Here is a 19,174-nt window from a genome sequence, read left to right on the forward strand (position 1 = left end):
CATTTCTGTCCCTTATCGAGCCCATCTTTGCATGAAATGTTCCTTTGGTATCTCTGATTTTCTTGAAGAGATCCCTAGTCTTTCCCATTCTGTTGTTTTCCTCTATTTCTTTGCACTGATCGCTGAAGAAGGCTTTCTTAGCTCTTCTTGCTATTCTTTGGAACTCTGCATTCAGATGTTTATATCTTTCCTTTTCTCTTAATGCTTTTCATTTCTCTTCTTTTCACAGCTATTTGTAAGGCCTCCCCAGACGGCCATTTTGCTTTTTTGCATTTCTTTTCCATGGGGATGGTCTTGATCCCTGTCTCCTGTACGATGTCACGAACCTCATTCCATAGTTCATCAGGCACTCTATCTATCAGATCTAGGCCCTTAAATCTATTTCTCACTTCCACTGTATAATCATAAGGGATTTGATTTAGGTCATACCTGAATGGTCTAGTGGTTTTCCTACTTTCTTCAGTTTAAGTCTGAATTTGGCAATAAGGAGTTCATGATCTGAGCCACAGTCAGCTCCTGGTCTTGTTTTTGCTGACTGTATAGAGCTTCTCCATCTTTGGCTGCAAAGAATATAATCAATCTGATTTCGGTGTTGACCATCCGGTGATGTCCATGTATAGAGTCTTCTCTTGTGTTGTGGGAAAAGGGTGTTTGTTATGACCAGTGCATTTTCTTGGCAAAACTCTATCAGTCTTTGCCCTGCTTCATTCCATATTCCAAGGCCAAATTTGCCTGTTACTCCAGGTGTTTCTTGACTTCCTACTTTTGCATTCCAGTCTCCTATAATGAAAAGGACATCTTTTTTGGGTGTTAGTTCTGGGGTCTACAGAGATGAATGACATTTTGGAGCATCCAAGAACAGTAATAACACACCCTTACATTACCTCCTCAACACTATAAACATTATCTCTATTAACTCATTCATCTACCATGTGTGGGGGGCCAGGGAAAGGAATTTCTACTGTTCCTTTTACAGGTGAGAAAATCAAGGTTCAGAAAGAGTATGCATTTCACAAGGCTAGGACCAAACCTTCTGTGATGCCTCCATTTTTTTCTACTGATTTCTTCACCCTGTCAAACCCATCCCCTGGGTTAAGGAATTTACTGAGTTCTCATTTAACCCTCAGAACATCTGGAAATGTAACACACTTCCATTGACCTCTGAGATCCAGGGAACCAATGGGACAGAATCAAGCAAGAAGGCCAAGCTGTAGACGCTTAACTGTCTGAGCCACCAGGGAAGTCTAAATCACTTCAGTCGTGTCCAACTCTCTGTGACCCTATGGACCTTGCCCACCAGGCTCCGCTGTCCATGGGATTCTCCAGGCAAGAATCCTGGAATGGGTTGCCAAGCCCTCCTCCAAGGGATCTTTCTGACCCATGTCTCTTATGTCTCCTGCATTGACAGACGGGTCCTTTACCACTAGTGCCACCTGGGAAGCCTGAAGAGCAAGCTGGAAGGCTGAAAAGCCAGGATCTGAATTCAGCTTTTCATGGTTCCAGAATCCTTGCCATTTCTCACCAGACTACACTGTCAGATCCAGCCCTCAGCCACACGCTGGCCCACACAGGGTCACGGGGTTCCAGGCATCTGAAAACTCCTCACTCTTTGGCCTCCTGGCTGATAGGACTTCTGTGTGGTAATGATGTGAATGATGTAAAAGGAGACCCATAAAGCAAGGAAGAGAGATGGGTGACTCACAGAAGAGGCGCTGCTAAGAACATAACGTCTATTCATAACTTGCGTCATTTTATCATGGTCTTAGGGTTCTTGGCGCTAAAGCCATGTGTCATCCGCTAATTTTATTTACTTTCTTAAAGCAAAAATAAACAAATGGGACCTAATTAACCTTAAAAGCTTCTGCACATCAAAGGAAACTATTAGCAAGGTGAAAAGACAGCCTTCAGAATGGGAGAAAATAATAGCAAATGAAGCAACTGACAAACAACTAATCTCAAAAATATACAAGCAACTCCTACAGCTCAACTCCAGAAAAATAAATGACCCAATCAAAAAATGGGCCAAAGAACTAAATAGACATTTATCCAAAGAAGACATACAGATGGCTAACAAACACATGAAAAAATGCTTAACATCACTCATTATCAGAGAAATGCAAATCAAAACCACTATGAGGTACCACTTCACACCAGTCAGAATGGCTGTGATCCAAAAGTCTACAAATAATAAATGCTGGAGAGGGTGTGGAGAAAAGGGGAACCCTCTTACACTGTTGGTGGGAATGCAAACTAGTACAGCCACTATGGAGAACAGTGTGGATATTCCTTAAAAAACTGGAAACAGAACTGCCTTATGATCCAGCAATCCCACTGCTAGGCATACACACTGAGGAAACCAGAAGGGAAAAAGACACGTGTACCCCAGTGTTCATCGCAGCACTGTTTATAATAGCCAGGACATGGAAGCAACCTAGATGTCCATCAGCAGATGAATGGATAAGAAAGCTATGGTACATATACACAATGGAGTATTACTCAGCCATTAAAAAGAATTCATTTGAATCAGTTCTAATGAGGTGGATGAAACTGGAGCCTATTATACAGAGTGAAGTAAGCCAGAAGGAAAAACATCAATACAGTATACTAACGCATATATATGGAATTTAGAAAGATGGTAACAATAACCCGGTGTACGAGACAGCAAAAGAGACACTGATGTATAGAACAGTCTTATGGACTCTGTGGGAGAGGGACAGGGTGGGAAGATTTGGGAGAATGGCATTGAAACATGTAAAGTATCATGTAAGAAACGAGTTGCCAGTCCAGGTTCAATGCACGATAATGGATGCTTGGGGCTAGTGCACTGGGACGACCCAGAGGGATGGTATGGGGAGGGAGGAGGGAGGAGGGTTCAGGATGGGGAACACATGTATACCTGTGGTAGATTCATTTTGATATTTGGCAAAACTAATACAATTATGTAAAGTTTAAAAATAAAATAAAATTTAAAAAAAAAAAGAGAGAGAGAAAAGACTCCATGGTGGTGGTGGTTTAGTCACTAAGTCATGTCTGACTCTTGTGACCCCATGGACTGTAGCCTGCCAGGCTCCTCTGTCCACGGGATTCTCCAGGCAAGAATACTGGAGTGGGTTGCCATTTCCTTCTCCAGGGGATCTTCCCAACCCAGGAATTGAACCCAGGTCTCCTGCATTGCAGGCAGATTCTTTACCAACTGAGCTACAAGGGAAGCTCCAAAAACTCCACTGTTGCTCATAAGGCTTTGAGGAGTCAGGTCCATAAGCCCCAAGGAATTCTGGAGGCAGCAGAAACCACTCAATCAAATACACAGCCGATAACAAATGACAACACAATCCCACCAGGTCCAGGACTAAGATGAATGACAGACAGCAAAAGTAGCATCTACAGTCTCACCCAGAATGATTTTATAGACTCCAGATTTCAGGTTTCCACAATAAATTAGAATGTTGAACTTGAATGAGGCAAGACACAGCAGGGTAAAATGTTTGGGGAACACGAAGTAGACAGAAGAGGGCAGTTTCTCATCAGTTTAAAGAACATGCCACTTTCACCTCTTACTTCAGAAATCAGTCCTAACATCAGCTTAATGTACTGGGAAAAGGAATAACTGAACTATTTTAGAGTCTCACGAATTCAAGTGAAAGGTGAAGAGAATGTATGGCTAACAATGTGAAGATTTCTATTTAGAAATGCTATATCATAATCAAATTCAAATGTGCTTACCTGACAATTTATTTACTAAAAGTTTCTGGCCCATGGAAAATTAACAATAAGATAATGTAGTTATTTTTGCATGCTTAATGGATTCAGCTGTGTCTGACTCTTTGCAACCTTATGGACCATAGCTGGCCAGCCTCCTCTGTCCATGGGATTCTCTAGGCATGCATACTGGAGTGGGTTGCCATGCCCTCCCCTAGGGCATCTTCCTGACTCAGAGATCGAACTTGCATCTGTTATGTCTCCTGCATTGACAGTCAGATTCTTTACCACTAGTGCCACCTGAGAAGCCCCCATTTATTTGTATATGTAGACTAATATTCTACTGTCTTGTAGATTTAACTGTTTTCACTGGGTGTAAAGACCCAGTTATTGATATCCAGGATTAATTATCCTCTAGGCATTAAAGGTTTCATATTAAACGAGTACTTGTAGAAGAAAAACGTGACCCACAATCTACACCTCTAAAATATACCTGTTGGGTTATCAAAGGTGGGGGGCAGAGGAAAGTGAAAGTGAAGTTGCTCAGTCGTGTCCGACTCTTTGGGACCCCATGGACCGTAGCCTATCAGGCTCCTCCGTCCGTGGGATTTTCCAGGCAAGAGTGCTGGAGTGGATTGCCATTTCCTTCTCCAGGGGATCTTCTGACCCAGGAATCGAACCCGGGTTTCCCGCATTGCAGGCAGACACTTTACCGTCTGAGCCACCAGGGAAGCTCTAGGGGGGCAGAGGAAGTAATACACTAATCATTTGTCTTGTTTGCCTTAATGCCAAAGACTTTCATTTTAAAGCAAACAAACAAGCAAATAAAATAAATCCAGACTCTTGCAGCCTTGTTAGACAAATACTGTGTGGTTTCCATGAGGGTCACAGTTTCATAGAAGTAATGACATTTCTCCTCTTAGTAGTAGCAGCTATGTCAGTCCATCCTCCCTTAATTAATTCATAACTCAAGAAAGGAAAAATACAGTGAAGACCTTCATCTAAAGTCAGTTGCCTTGATGGGGGGGATAAATTGGGAGATCAGGATTGACATACACACACCACTATATATAAAGTAGGTAACTAATAAGAACTTACTGTATAGCACAGGAAACTATTCAATACTTTGCGATGATCTACATGAGAATAGAATCTTTTTAAAAAAGTAAATATATGTACATGTGTAACTGACTGACTTTGCTGAACAGCAGAAACTAACACAACATTGTAAATCAACTATACTCCAATAAAAAAAATTAACTAGGGACTTCCCTGGTGGTCCAGTGGCTAAGACTCTGTGCTCCCAAAGCTGGGGGGCCTGGGTTCGATCCCTGATCAGGGAACTAGATTCCACATGCTGTAATATGACCCAGCACAGCCAAACAAATAAATAGAAATAAATATATTTTTAATTAGCTAAAAAAATTATTTTTAAAAAGATCAGTCAAAAAATAAAACAGTCAGTTGCCTTGAGATTACTGGTGAGCAGATATTCACATCTGCTATGAATTTATAAAACAACCCCCAAATCTTTTCCCAAAAGTTCATCTTAGTTTCGTCTGGAACATGTGCTGTCTCCTGTCATGACGACTGCGGAATCCTAACCCAAGGCCACAGACACTGAGTCCAGAGCCAAGGTCACCTCTGAAGCTGACTGAGCCCCTTTGTAACCATTGCCAAAAGCCCCCCTGATCATCACCAACAAGATTCCTGACCCCAAATTAGGTAAAAATGCCCACCCCATGCTCACCCTATTATAGCGCCCTAAGAGTCAGACACGACTGAGTGACTTCACTTTTACTTTTCACTTTTATGCACTGGAGAAGGAAATGGCAACCCACTCCAGTGTTCTTGCCTGGAGAATCCCAGGGACGGCAGAGCCTGGTGGGCTGCCACCTACAGGGTCGCACAGAGTCGGACACGACTGAAGTGACTTAGCAGCAGCAGCAACCGATCACCTAATACCACCTTTCCAGCAGGAATTTTCTTTGTCTTGAGGCTATAAAAATTGACTGCTGCTGCTGCTGCTGCTAAGCTGCTAAGTCGCTTCAGTCGTGTCCGACTCTCTGCAACCCCAGAGACGGCAGCTCACCAGGCTCCCCCATCCCTAGGATTCTCCAGGCAAGAACACTGGAGTGGGTTGCCATTTTCTTCTCCAATGCATGAAAGTGAAAAGTGAAAGTGAAGTCAGTCAGTCATGTCTGACTCTTCTCGACCCCATGGACTGCAGCCCACCAGGCTCCTCCGTCCATGGGATTTTCCAGGCAAGAGTACTGGAGTGGGGTGCCATTGCCTTCTGCAGCTAAGCCACAAAAGCTGGCTGAGCCAGCTGGCTGTTCTAACACTGTCCTATTGGCTCTCCCTGGTCTGCCAGGAGGTGCCGGCCAGCCCTGTTCCCAGTGCCCACATTGTCTCTGCTCTTTGATCTTAATAAACTCACTCCTTTCTGCAGTACTCTGGAAATTCTTTTTCAACCCCCATTCGGACTGCGATGACAACTACCAAATTAGACACTTTTTCTTCCCAGTATTCCCAACCTCTGGCCTTACTTCCTGAAGCTCCCAGTACCTGTAAGCAGATGACTTTGTCCCCAGGCTGAGCTGAACTGTCCAGGGAGTAGTCCCCATCCTGCCTGGACTGCTGCCTGCCCCGAGTCTTCCCGACTGCCACAGGGTTCACGGCTTCCAGGTGCGAGGGGTTGGGCAGCATAGTCACATGGAGGGGATGGTGCGCACCGAAGTCCAGGTCAACCGAGGACGTTAGGTGAGACAGGACATCGCCAACGGCTGAAATGTTTTCTGGAAATTCACTTAAGCCTCGCATTTTACGGAACATCAGCTAAGCCGAGTAAACACACAAGAAATAAATGGGAAGAGGTGGTTTGTTTAAATCACACAATCTAAAAAAAACTTTATGCACATGTTGTATATATATTGTGACCATGCATTATTTAAAGATAAGCACACACTTGTAACTGCTAGAATGCACGGAGCTATTTGGAGATGTTTATCATCAAATGAAGTTCTAACACGTTAAGACAAGTCCAGCATGATGCAGACAGTAAGATACCTCTGCCTTGCCATAAGCAAAATTTTTTTCTTAAATGCACTTTTTAGAATGCATTTTCCAAAAGAACTAGTATTCTTGTTAAATTAACAGGAATACTTGCTATTATTTGAGTTACTGAATTATTCAAGTATATAAATACATGAATTGCTAACAAGAATTATTCTTATAACTTTTATAATTAAAGGAAAATAAGAACTTCATCCCATTTAGTCACAGGATGACATCCACTACTTAGCTCAAGTGACATCTAAGACACTATTTTGCGATTCTCGGGTTGTAGCATCTATGTAAGTTCTGGTACCATTTTAGTTTCAAAATTGTGAAAAATGTATGGATATTTTGAACATGAAAAGTAACAAAGTGCTATTAAAGATTCTAAATATGTTCTCTTTACAAAATATAATGAGTAATTGATAAATCATTGATTTTTAAAATTAAAAAAAGAAACTATATTTCGCGATTCTCAAAGGACTTCTCTGCATACATTCTGTCACCTCATTTTCATCCTTTTCTATGAGATAGGTGTTACTATCTATTTTAAAAATGAACAAGCTAAAAGACTAAAAATACAGTTGCCATACAACCCAGCAATCCACTCCTGGGCATATATCCGTCATATAAAACTCTAATTAGTACAAGCACCCCAGGGTCCACCAGCAGCACTATTTACAATACCCAACACATGGAAAGGACCTAAGTGTCCATTGATGGACAATGGATAAAGAAAATATGGTATGTATATAATGGAATACTGCTGCTCCTAAGTCACTTCAGTCGTGTCCGACTCTGTGCGACCCCATAGATGGCAGCCCACCAGGCTCCACCATCCCTGGGATTCTCCAGGCAAGAACACTGAAGTGGGTTGCCATTTCCTTCTCCAATGCATGAGAAGTGAAAAGTGAAAGTGAAGTCACTCAGTACTCAGCCACAAAATAGAATGAAATAATGCCATTCACAGCAACATGGATAGACCTAGAGATTATCATACTAAGTGAAGTAAATCAGACAGAAAATGACAAAAGACTTGTGTGTGCAATCTAAAGAAATGATATAGGAAATCCCTGGTGGTCCAGTGGTTAGGATTCTGCACTTTCACTCCCAATGGCCTAGGCTCAATCTCTTGTCGGGTAACTAAAATCCCACAAGTTGAGCAATGCAGACACAAAAAAAAGGAGAACTTATTTACAAAACAGAAACCGATGCACAGACATAGAAAACAATCTTATGGTTACTAAAGAGGAAGAGGAGGGATAAATTAGGAGTTTGAGAATTAAAAAAAAAGGATGAGCAAGAAAAATTACTTGGCTACAAAGGTTAAAAGATTCTTGGTTACAAAGCTGGGTCTCAAATCAAACTACCAAGGACGGTATGTTATGCTCAATTGGCCAAATGGTTTAAATGACCCAAAAGCTTCTTATTGCCCTCACTGCAAATAGGAACATACAAACTCACAGGATAGGAAGAAATGTGATTTTCACAAGCTTCACTTCAGTTCAGTTCAGTCGCTCAGTTGTATCTGACTCTTAGCGACCCATTGACTGCAGCATGCCAGGCTTCCCTGTCCATCACCAACTCCTGAAGCTTGCTCAAATCGTGTCCATCGAGTCAGTGATGCCATCCCACCACCTCATCCTCTGTTGGCCCCTTCTCCTCTTGCCTCCAGTCTTTCCCGGCATCAGGGTCTTTACCAATGAGTCAGTTCTTCACATCAGCTGGCCAGAGTGTTGGAGCTTCAGCTTCAGCATCAGTCCTTCCAATGAATATTCAGGACTGACTTCCTTTAGGATTAACTGCTTTGATCTCCTTGCAGTCCAAGGGACTCTCAAGAGTCTTCTCCAACACCACAGTTCAAAACCATCAATTCTTCGGCGCTCAGCTTTCTTTAAGGTCCAACTCTCACATCCATCTATGACTACTGGAAAAACCATAGCTTCGATTAGACAGACCTTTGTTGGCAAAGTAATGTCTCTGCTTTTTCATATGCTGTCTAGGTCGATCATAATTTTTATTCCAAGGAGCAAGGGTCTTTTAATCTCATGGCTGCAGTCACCATCTGCAGTGACTTTGGAGCCCAAAACAATAAAGTCTGTCACTGTTTCCATTGTTTTCCCATCTATTTGCCATGAAGTGATGGGACTAGATGCCATGATCTTAGTTTTTTGAATGTTTAGGTTCAAGCCAGCTTTTTCACTCTCCTCTTTCACTTTCATCAAAAGACTCTTTAATTCTTCAATTTCTGCCATGAGGGTGGTGTCATCTGCATATCTGAGGTTGATAAGTCTCCTGGAATTCTTGATTCCAGCTTGTGCTTCCTCCAGTCCAGCGTTTCACATGATGTACTCTGCATATAAGTTAAATAAGCAGGGTGACAATATACAGCCTTGACATACTCCTTTCCCAATTTGGAACCAGTCTGTTGTTCCATGGCTGGTTCTAACTGTTGCTTCCTGTCCTGCATACAGATTTCTCAGGAGGCAGGTCGGGTGGTCAGGTATTCCTATCTCTTTAAGAATTTTCCACAGTTTATTGTGATCCACACAGTCAAAGGCTTTGGTATAGTCAATACAGAAGAAGTAAATGTTTTTCTGGAATTCTCTTGCTTTTTCTATGACCCAATGAATGTTCACAAGTACAGTCATTGATAATCATTTCTGTGCTTTTGAGTAACTGCTTTGTCTGGGATACAGACAAATTTTTGGTTTAAGAATTTCTACAGGTGTCAAAGCACACCTCCATCTGTCAATCATTTTATTCTGTTGTATTCTACCTTTTCTACAGTGAGTTTTCAAAGCTGATTAAGGATCTCTTAGCATCAGAAACACTGAAGTATAAACAAAAAAGGTAAAACTTGGCCCCCAGACATGACATCATGTGTATTTTTTTAATTAAGAAAATTTTTTGGATTGAGGTATAGTTGATTTACAATATTATATAAATTCCACGTATACAACATAGTGATTCAAAACTTTTAGAGATTTTACTTCATTTAGTTACTATAAAATATTGGCCATATTCTCTGTTTTACAATATAGCCTTTAGCTTATTTATTTTTTATAAAGTAATTTATCTCTCTCAATCCCGTATCCCTATATTACCCCTTCCCATTTTCCCTCTCCCCACTGGTAACCACTAGGTTGTTCTATCTGTGAATCTGTTTCTTTTTTGTTATAGTTATTAGTTTGTTTTATGTTTTGGATTTCACATATAAGTGATAACATGTAGTATTTAGCTTTGTGTGGCTTACTTCACTAAGCATAAAACCTTGCAAGTCCATTCCTATTGTTCTGAATGACAAATTTACATTATTTTTTATGTCTGAGTTATATTCCATTATATGTGTGTATGCCACATCTTTATTTATCTGTTGATGGACACTTAGGTTGTTGCTGTATCTTATCAATTATAAATAATACTGCCAGTACTTTGGCCACCTCATGCAAAGAGTTGACTCATTGGAAAAGACTCTGATGCTGGGAGGGATTGGGGGCAGGAGGAGAAGCGGACAACAGAGGATGAGATGGCTGGATGGCATCACTGACTCGATGGACGTGAGTCTGAGTGACCTCCGGGAGTTGGTGAGGGACAGGGAGGCCTGGCGTGCTGCGATTCATGGGGTCACAAAGAGTTGGACACGACTGAGCGACTGAACTGAACTGAACTGAAGAACGTTGGGGTGCGTGTATCTTTCCAAATTAGTGCTTTTGTTTTCTTCAAATATATACCCAGGAGTTGGACTGCAAGGAGATCCAACCAGTCCATTCTGAAGGAGATCAGCCCTGGGATTTCTTGGGAAGGAATGATGCTAAAGCTGAAACTCCAGTACTTTGGCCACCTCATGAGAAGAGTTGACTCATTGGAAAAGACTCTGATGCTGGGAGGGATTGGGGGCAGGAGGAGAAGGGGACAACAGAGGATGAGATGGCTGGATGGCATCGCTGACTCGATGGACGTGAATCTGAGTGAACTCTGGGAGTTGGTGATGGACAGAGAGGCCTGGCGTGCTGCGATTCATGGGGTCGCAAAGAGTCAGACACGACTGAGCGACTGATCTGATCTGATCTGATCTGATACCCAGAAGTGGAGTTTCTGGGTCATATGGTATTTTTTGTTTGTTTTTTGCTGTGACACATGGCTTGTGGGATCTTAGTTCTCTGATCCAGGATTGAACCAAAGCCTGGCAGTGAAAGCAGCAACTCCTAACCACTGAACCCCTGAGGAACTACCTAGCATTTATACTTGTTTTTAACCTCCTGGCCAAGAATAGCGGTAAGGTTTACCCATGTATAATTGACATAACCTTATCAGGCATTGGGTCTCTCTGATGTTCCCTGTCATTGAATATTGTGCCCTGACCCTCAAGTGCTTCGAGATTTACAGAGCATCTGAGTCGGACTGAACAAGAATACGAAAGATCCAATAACCAATAAAACTACTCACTTTGGAGGATCTCTTGAGATAGCAATGTTTTATTAGTTTCATACAATCTATCAACTATAATCTGCAAATAAGTAGAAGGTAAAAATGACTTTCTGGAAGATGAAATTTTATCAAACTGCACAGATCTTATGTTTGTTTGAATGATTTTTATGAAATAGGGCAAGCATGCTTCAAAAAACAGAATTTATCTGTTTGTATCATCCTTGGGAAACAAACTAACTTTTAACTTTCCTGAGTGAAGAAAGAATTCCTGTAAAGAGATATAGGAAAATCAACCCACACCAGGTCCAACAGCATCAGTTTTCATCAGTTAATGAAGCTGTCTCCTGGACCAGTGGCTCATATGCTCAGTCAGTTTTCTAAAAGTGATTATCACCATCGGCTTTACTCCGTTTCAGTCAATTGCACATCACTGGTGGGAAAAACAGAAGGCCTTTTACCTCTGGAGGGAACTGCAGAAGGCCCGTCAGCAAGTTCAGCCTCCCTCTATGGGGCATCCCAATAATAACATCCGTTACTCCGCTGTAAGCCGCCATTTTCAGCAGCTCGTAGAAAAAGCCCATCATGCTTTCTGCTCCTTCGCCTCCGTATCGCTTCACTGTGGCAAACTTGGTGGCCAAAAAGTGGTCAAACTCCTGTGGAACACCACATCAGACACGCTAGTTACAGGAGAGCCGACTACCTGGGTCAAAGCCAAACACATTTAAGGAGCCCCCGCACTGCTTCAAGCAGCTACAACAGGGTCTATTCAGTGCAGACCCCAGAGATGAACAGAAGTTACTCAGAGGCTGGCAAGAGATCCCTGCCGAGGACACCAGGCAGCAGTGGGAACACTGAAGAAACACCCCAGCGCTAGAAGAGCTCACCCCAGGAAGAATCCCCTCAGAAGGCCAGGCCTTTTCCAGGACTTGAGTTTTAGTTCAGGGCTCTATAGTATTTCATCTGGGCCGCAAACTAGCCATCCACCCATGTTACTGGGGGCAGGGGCTTGTCATATTGATAGGCTCAAGTCCTGTGCACAGTCCTGGACACTCAATCCTATTAATCTATACTGAGAGCCTCTTTCATGTCTAGTTCCTTTCTCTTTTAAAATTTTTTACCTGTTTAAAATGTTTTTTAAACTTTTTACTTTGTGTTGGGGTATAGGCAAGTAACAATATGGTGATAGTTTCAGGTGAACAGTGAAGGAACTCAGCCATACATATACATGTATTCCTTTTGCCTTTTTTAATCCCTTCGGGTAATTAAAAGAAGAATCAGATCTTAAGGACTTTGCAGTCTTTTATGAAGGGAAGAGCCTCTTTAGACTTCCCTAGAGGCTCAGACGGTAAAGCGTCTGTCTACAATGCAGGAGACCTGGGTTCGAGCCCTGAGTTGGGAAGATCCCCTGGAGAAGGAAATGGGAATCCACTCCAGTACTATTGCCTGTAAAATCCCATGGACAGAGGAGCCTGGTAGGCTACAGTTTGTGGGGTCGCAAAGAGTCAGACATGACTGAGCAACTACACTTTCACTTTCACGAAGGGAAGAGACAAAATACATAGAAAGTATTGACTCTGAGGAGAACCAACAGTTCTGGCGGTTGGAGAGCTACCTCTTTCTACTCAGAATAAAGTGGTGTGTGTTACACTATCTGTTGTGTTGAGGCCATGGGGGAATTGTGGCTACATTCAAACCATTCATGTCTTAACTCCCTCTCTTCAATATTTATATGTCTTTGGAGAAAAAGAGCTGAACAATTCCTTTGATATTAGCTGCTACTTTATACCTGAGATTCTAGCATTAATTTTGACAGGTGTTTTCGCTCTTCTGTGGTAAATGCCTCCTTCTTCAGTTCCTCAAACCGCTTGGCAAACCAGTCTTTCTCCTCCTGGCTCTGAAGCTGAGAGGTTTCGATAGAAATCTGCCCACAGTAGATCTGGTTGAGATAGGCAACGACTTCCTCAAGAGAGGCCTCCTCCTTCCCCATGTTCAATAATCCTACAAAATGGAATCAAAAGGGTCGCTTTAAAGAATAGTCAACCAAATATAAAACATACCAAGATCCTTATCTCAATTCAGAGCATTTCATTCTAAATAACTTGGGTCATCATCACTGGTTATCCAGATTTTTCTAAAGGCAAAACTAAAAATATGGCCATTTGTGTATATGATTTGAACACAGAGGATATGGGCCCTGTCAGAAGACAATTCTAGAACCTCAACACTACTCTCCCAGACAGTGTCCGAATGTGCCCCTTGCTGTCTCCTCACACCCATGGAAGCCTCAGCTCCAGCAGGCATGACTGCAGTTCTTCAAGAACGGAGAAAGGAGTCCCGCCTCACTGGCAGTTAACTGGCACACGGACAGTCGACAGCTGATGGCTTTTACCTGTGGTATTAAAGGGTCCCTGCAGAGTCTGCACCAGGGCTTGGATTTCAGGCACATTTTCCTGCAGGGCTTGACCAGTGAAGAGTGGGTTGATTTTGGCAGCTTTATGCCCATGCTCACAATACACCGTCACCAACCTGGCAAGGCCATGGTCCACTGATTGAGTGGAAAAACAACAACAACAACAACAATAGAACAATACAGTTTAGGAAATGCCCACAAATCACAAAATCAGTTTTCAAAGAAGCCTTTGCGGCTTTGGACATTTTTAACATGCGGTTCCTACCCACCACAGCTGCCAGTGGTTTCCAGGATTAAAAACTAGCAGAATCCAGGAAAGCACACTTATTTCCTTAAATTTATCTCCTGAGAGCAAAAGTCACTGAAAAATAACCAGAGGGAACCAGAATTATGGGTGCACATTTGTGGAAATAACTATGCACATGGATAGATTTTAAAAGAAAACACCTCAAAAACTGTTAAAATACTATAATTTTAATTATGGATAATTATAGTCCTCTTAATTATTATTTGAGTTTTTCATATTGTACATTAAAAAAAAACAGAGATAGTTTAAACTGCAAAATCAATGTTACATTTCCTTCCTTACGTCCTCCAGGTACACATTTTATAGACTCATGAAATCATAGACCAGGAAAAAAACCTTAGAAATGATCTTATTACTACATAATAAAAAAAAAAAACCTTATTTGTAGCCTTAAATGAGTCATTCTCCAACCTCTTCTTAAAGGGGAAATCACTGTATTTCAATGAATCTAATTCTATCTTAGATGAATTTTTTTTAATCTTAGATGATTTTATATTGAGCCAAAAGCTGCTTTTCTTCCCTTTTGCACATGTAAGCCCTTCTAAAATTTGGAAGAAAATCCTTCAAGACCACAACTTCCAATATCATCTATAAAATTACATCCTTAGTGGAATTAAGTTAATGGTAAATATACAGGGTTATTATCACCATTCTCACCACAGTTTACTAGCCCTCTTTAAAAAAAAATTAATTATTATTGGACTTCCTGGTGGCACAGTGGATAAGAATCTGCCTGCCAATGCAGGGGACGCGGGTTTGATTCCTGGTATAGGAAGATTCCTTATGCCTCGCAGCAACTAAGCCCCTGCGCCACAACTACTGAGCCTGAGTGCTGTAACTACTGAAGCCCTCTCGCCTAGAGCCTGTGCCCTGCAACTAGAAAAGCCACCGCAGTGAGAAGTCCAAGCACTCCAAGGAGACAGTAGCCTCTGCTCTCGGAAACCAGAGAAAGCCTGCACAAAGCAGCTAAGGCCCAGCAGAGGTAAAAATAAATAGAAATAAATAAATATATATATATATATATATGTATTTTATGTTTTGACCACACCCGCACCACATGTGGGATCTTAGGTCCCTGATCAAGGATCAAACCTGGGCCCCCTGCATTAGAAGCATAGAGTCTTAACCACTGGATGACCAGGGAAGTCCCCTACTAGCCCTCTTGTGAAAACATTCTCTTTAGCAAACCACATCTAGTTAAGAGATCACTGCTTCAGTTTCTCACTGAAAATCCAAGCTTTTAGTGATAGTCTACAACACGGATAGGGGAGTTGGCACAAAAGGATGCTGTTCACCCCAAAGAATACATAGCACCTACTCTTCTTGAAGAGAGAGAGGCCTCTTCCCCTCCCACTTCGGAGCACATCCTCCACCCATCCTCACCATCTGTTTCCTCTCAGACTCTTTATTTCACTACTCTGGTTTCTTCTGCTGCTGCTGCTGTGCTCAGTCGTGTCTGACTCTTTTCGACCCCATGGACTGTAGCCCGCTGGGCTCCTCTGTCCATGGAATTTTCCAGGCAAGAATACTGGAGTGGGTTGCCATTTCCTCCAGACCCAACCCCGTATCTCTTCCCTCTCTACCTCCTAGATCCTTCCACTGTGACGTCTAGAATTCCATCCGTTCTGTGATTAACAGACCTCCCTATGTTTTTCACCTCTTCCCTAAACGTTCCTTATACTCCAGTCTTCACAGGAATCTGTTTTCCCCTGAGGACACCAGTAAATGGTGCAATTACTCATCACCCACACCCACGCCCCTCCAGCAGGGTGGGTGGAGTCAACAACGCCTCATTCCTCACTGATCTTTCCCTCCTGTTAGTCCTCTAACCCTCTACAAACCCCAGTCATCTGAGGGACATGCCACAGTGCTGATGACTAATCCCCTCTGGCCAAAAATCATCATCAGATAATGTTGTAGGAGAATGCTTATTGGATGTGCCAATTTGTTTAGAAGAAAAAAAGACTAAAAGACACTATATATCATATGAGCCTGAGCTGTGTTAAAATGTGTATTGTACCTATATGTTTTCATGACAAAATGTATCTAGCATATTAGCACCTACATACTTCATATATGTCTCTTCATTTGCATATATATTTCATATGTATAAAGGAAATAGACCAAAAAGTTAGTGATGATTCTATGTCAAAATTCCCAATTTTCCTTGCTTAGCATATTATCTAAGTTTTTCATAGTGAACATGTCCAATAGAGCTCTTTATTTATTTATTTATATTTTGGGGGGCCATGCCACAAAGCTTATGTGATCTTAGTTCTCTGACTAGGGACTGAATCTGTGCCTGTGGCAATGGAAGCACTGAGTTCTCCACTGGACAGATGCTGACGGTAAAGCTCCAATACTTTACCACCTGATGCAAAGAGCTGACTCAATGGAAAGGATCCTGATGCTGGGAAAGATTGAAGGCAAAAGAAGAAGAGGGCAACAGAGGATGAGATGATTAGATAGCATCACCAATTCAATGGACATGAATTTGAGCAAACTCCATGAGAAGGTGAAGCACAGGGAAGCCTGGGGTGCTGCAGTCCATGGGGTAGCAAAGAATTGGACACGACTTAGCAACAACTGTGCCTAGACTGCTTGTGTGAACAAGATGATTTAAGCTGAACACCTGCTGTCCTTCTGGGAACCTGGGATTTTGGTACATGCAGAGGGTGCTTACATGAACTTCTTCCAATAAAAACTCTGGGTGCTGAGTCTCTAACAGGCTTCCCTGTTAGAACAGGAAAGTGTTCTCACAGGAACACCACATCTGTTGCTGTGTTTCTTGAAGAGAAGGGCATAGTGTGTGACCACCATAAGAAAAAGAGCAGAAGGAAGACGGCACAGCGGGTCCCCCAGACCCTTCCTGTGCCTTTTCCATTACAGTCCAGCTGTGCATCCTCATCACACCTACTAAACCTCAGCCAGGAGTCCAGCCATACACTATGTGATGTGAGTCCCTTCTGGAGACTCTCTAAGTGTGGGGTGGTCTTCAGGACACACATTATGGATGACACAGGAGCTAAGTATCTTAACAGTTGTGCAAATGTTACAAATGCATATGGACAAATGCATATTCTGGGCCACAGGCTCTGTGCCCCAAATTTCTGGGCTGAAATATAGACAAGTGCATATTTCAGGTTGTAGGCTCCAAGTTTCCAGGCTGAAATTTGGACAAGTGTATATTTTTCCGGCCCCACTTTCTGAGCACCAACTTTCAGCACCAGGCTGAAACATAAACAAGTGCATTTTATCTGCAGAAGAGTCAGCTGAAGCCCAAACAGGTTAAGTGATCTGCAGAAAGTGACAGAGGTAATGAAGAAGTTGGAATTTGAACTATTTGTACTTTAGTGTACTTCCCTGATAGCTCGGTTGGTAAAGAATCCACCTGCAACAAAGGAGACCCCGATTCGATTCCTGGGTCGGGAAGATCCGCTGGAGAATCAATAGGCTACCCACAATTCTTTAACAATTCTTCCAATCCAAGGACACTGTATATCTTTCCATCCATTTGTGTCATCTTCTATTTGCTTCATCAGTGTCTTATAGTTTTAAAAAAAATTAGGGTTAGGGTTAGGGTTTTCTGAGTACAGGTCTTTTACCTCCTTAGACAGGTTTATTCCTAGGAATTTTATTCTTTTTGATATTACAGTTAATGGGGTTGTTTCCTTAATTTCTATTGCTGATAGTTTATTGTTATATTATAGAAATTCAACAGTTTAGGATTGGTGATTCATAGGTATAAAATTTCATTATGAAGGATTGGGGGAAATGGCGGAATTTAGAGATGATTAGGAGATGGGGCCTATAAGATTCCAAATAATGTTCAGTGGTTACTGATCTTAGCAATGAGTTTTAGTAGCTGAAGTGAAGTTGTAGGTGTGTTGAATATTAGAAATAATAGGAGCCTTGGGAGTTCCTTGGTGGTCCAGTGGTTAGGACTTGGTGCTTTCACTTGCTAAGGCCCAGCTTCAATCACTGGTGGAGGAACTAAGATCCCACAAACCGCGCAGTGCGTGGCCAAAAAAAAAAAAAAAGAGAGAGAGAGAGAAATAATAGGAGGCTTTACTGGAGGCTTTATAAGAAAAACAGGGGAAAATCTTACAACATTAGATATTTTTTAAAAATGTTTAGACTTCCCTGGGCTTCCCTGGTGGCTCAGATGATCAAGAATCCCTCTGCAATGCAGGAGACCTGAGGTCGATCCCTGGGTTGGGAAGATCCATTAAAGAATTGTTAAAATGGCCATACTTCCGAAGCCAATCTATAGATTCAGTGCAAGTCCTATCAAAATACCAACAATTTTTCACAGAACTAGAACAAATAATTCTAAAATGTGTATGGAAAGTGTGAAAAGTGAAAGTGTTAGTCACTCAATTGTGTCTGACTCTTTGTGACCCCATGGCCTGAAGCCCACCAGGTTTCTCAGTCCATGGAATTCTCCAGGCAAGAATACTGGAGTGGGTAACCATTCCCTTCTCCAGAGGATCTTCCCAACCCAGTGATCAAACCCAGGTCTCCTGCATTGGCAGGCAGATTCTTTACTGTTGAGCCACCAAGGAAGCCCTTGTGTATGGAAATCCACCTCCGTTTCAATTTAGGATTGTTGATAAATAGAACTCAAGCTTACCTGGAAGCTGAGGTTTACAGAGGTTAAAGTACGAGCTCTTTCACTAATACCCAACTACAAAGGACACATATCATGGGTCAAATTTTAACTCCTGAAACCACTGCCATCCAAAAAGGTCACTAGAAACAAATTCAAGATCTCTTTGAAGCCTTACTACAGTGAAAACCTTAATAAATGAGGTATATTCATCCTATGTTGGCCTTGATACTTGCTTGGCCAAGATAAACATATGGAGGAGGAGGAGGAGGAGGAATGCACCATAACTTGACTACACTTCCTCCCATTTCTCTGTGTACCTTGGACGTCGAGCTGCCTTGTGTTCATTTTCAGTAGGCTTTGTGAATACATTCTCTGTGTACCTTGGACGTGGGAGCTGCCTTGTGTTCATTTTCAGTAGGGTTTGTGAATACATTCTCTGTGTACCTTGGACGTGGGAGCTGCCTTGTGTTCATTTTCAGTAGGGTTTGTGAATACATTCTCTGTGTGGGAAGAAAACCTTAGAGTATTTAAATGGCCAAAGGGGTTGAGTGTGGTGATACTAGTTATTTTCCAACATCTATTTTCCTCTTCTCTTTCAAAATAACTTTTAGCTGGAAGGTGGCCGCCCTGAAGAAAGACTATGCTTTCTAATCTCCCT

The 19,174-nt window shown here is 42.1% G+C and overlaps 1 protein-coding gene across 5 annotated transcripts in view; it reads right to left on the minus strand.

The window, feature by feature from the left end:
* Window positions 1–19,174, minus strand: part of DHTKD1 (dehydrogenase E1 and transketolase domain containing 1) — a 45,753-nt gene that overhangs the window by 24,751 nt on the left and 1,828 nt on the right. For 3 of the 5 annotated variants that reach the window (XM_070800724.1, XM_070800722.1, XM_019972909.2), the window contains exons 2-5: window positions 13,577–13,732; window positions 12,974–13,185; window positions 11,646–11,840; window positions 6,268–6,537 (exon numbers count right to left, since the gene is read on the minus strand). In XM_070800724.1, coding sequence (XP_070656825.1) covers window positions 6,268–6,537; window positions 11,646–11,840; window positions 12,974–13,185; window positions 13,577–13,732 — 833 coding nt within the window. The remainder of the gene's footprint in view (window positions 1–6,267; window positions 6,538–11,645; window positions 11,841–12,973; window positions 13,186–13,576; window positions 13,733–19,174) is intronic. The other 2 variants (XM_070800723.1, XM_019972911.2) reach the window with 2 other exon arrangements.

The sequence above is a fragment of the Bos indicus genome, chromosome 13 (assembly GCF_029378745.1).
Source record: "Bos indicus isolate NIAB-ARS_2022 breed Sahiwal x Tharparkar chromosome 13, NIAB-ARS_B.indTharparkar_mat_pri_1.0, whole genome shotgun sequence".
In the NCBI taxonomy this organism is placed as follows: domain Eukaryota; kingdom Metazoa; phylum Chordata; class Mammalia; order Artiodactyla; family Bovidae; genus Bos; species Bos indicus.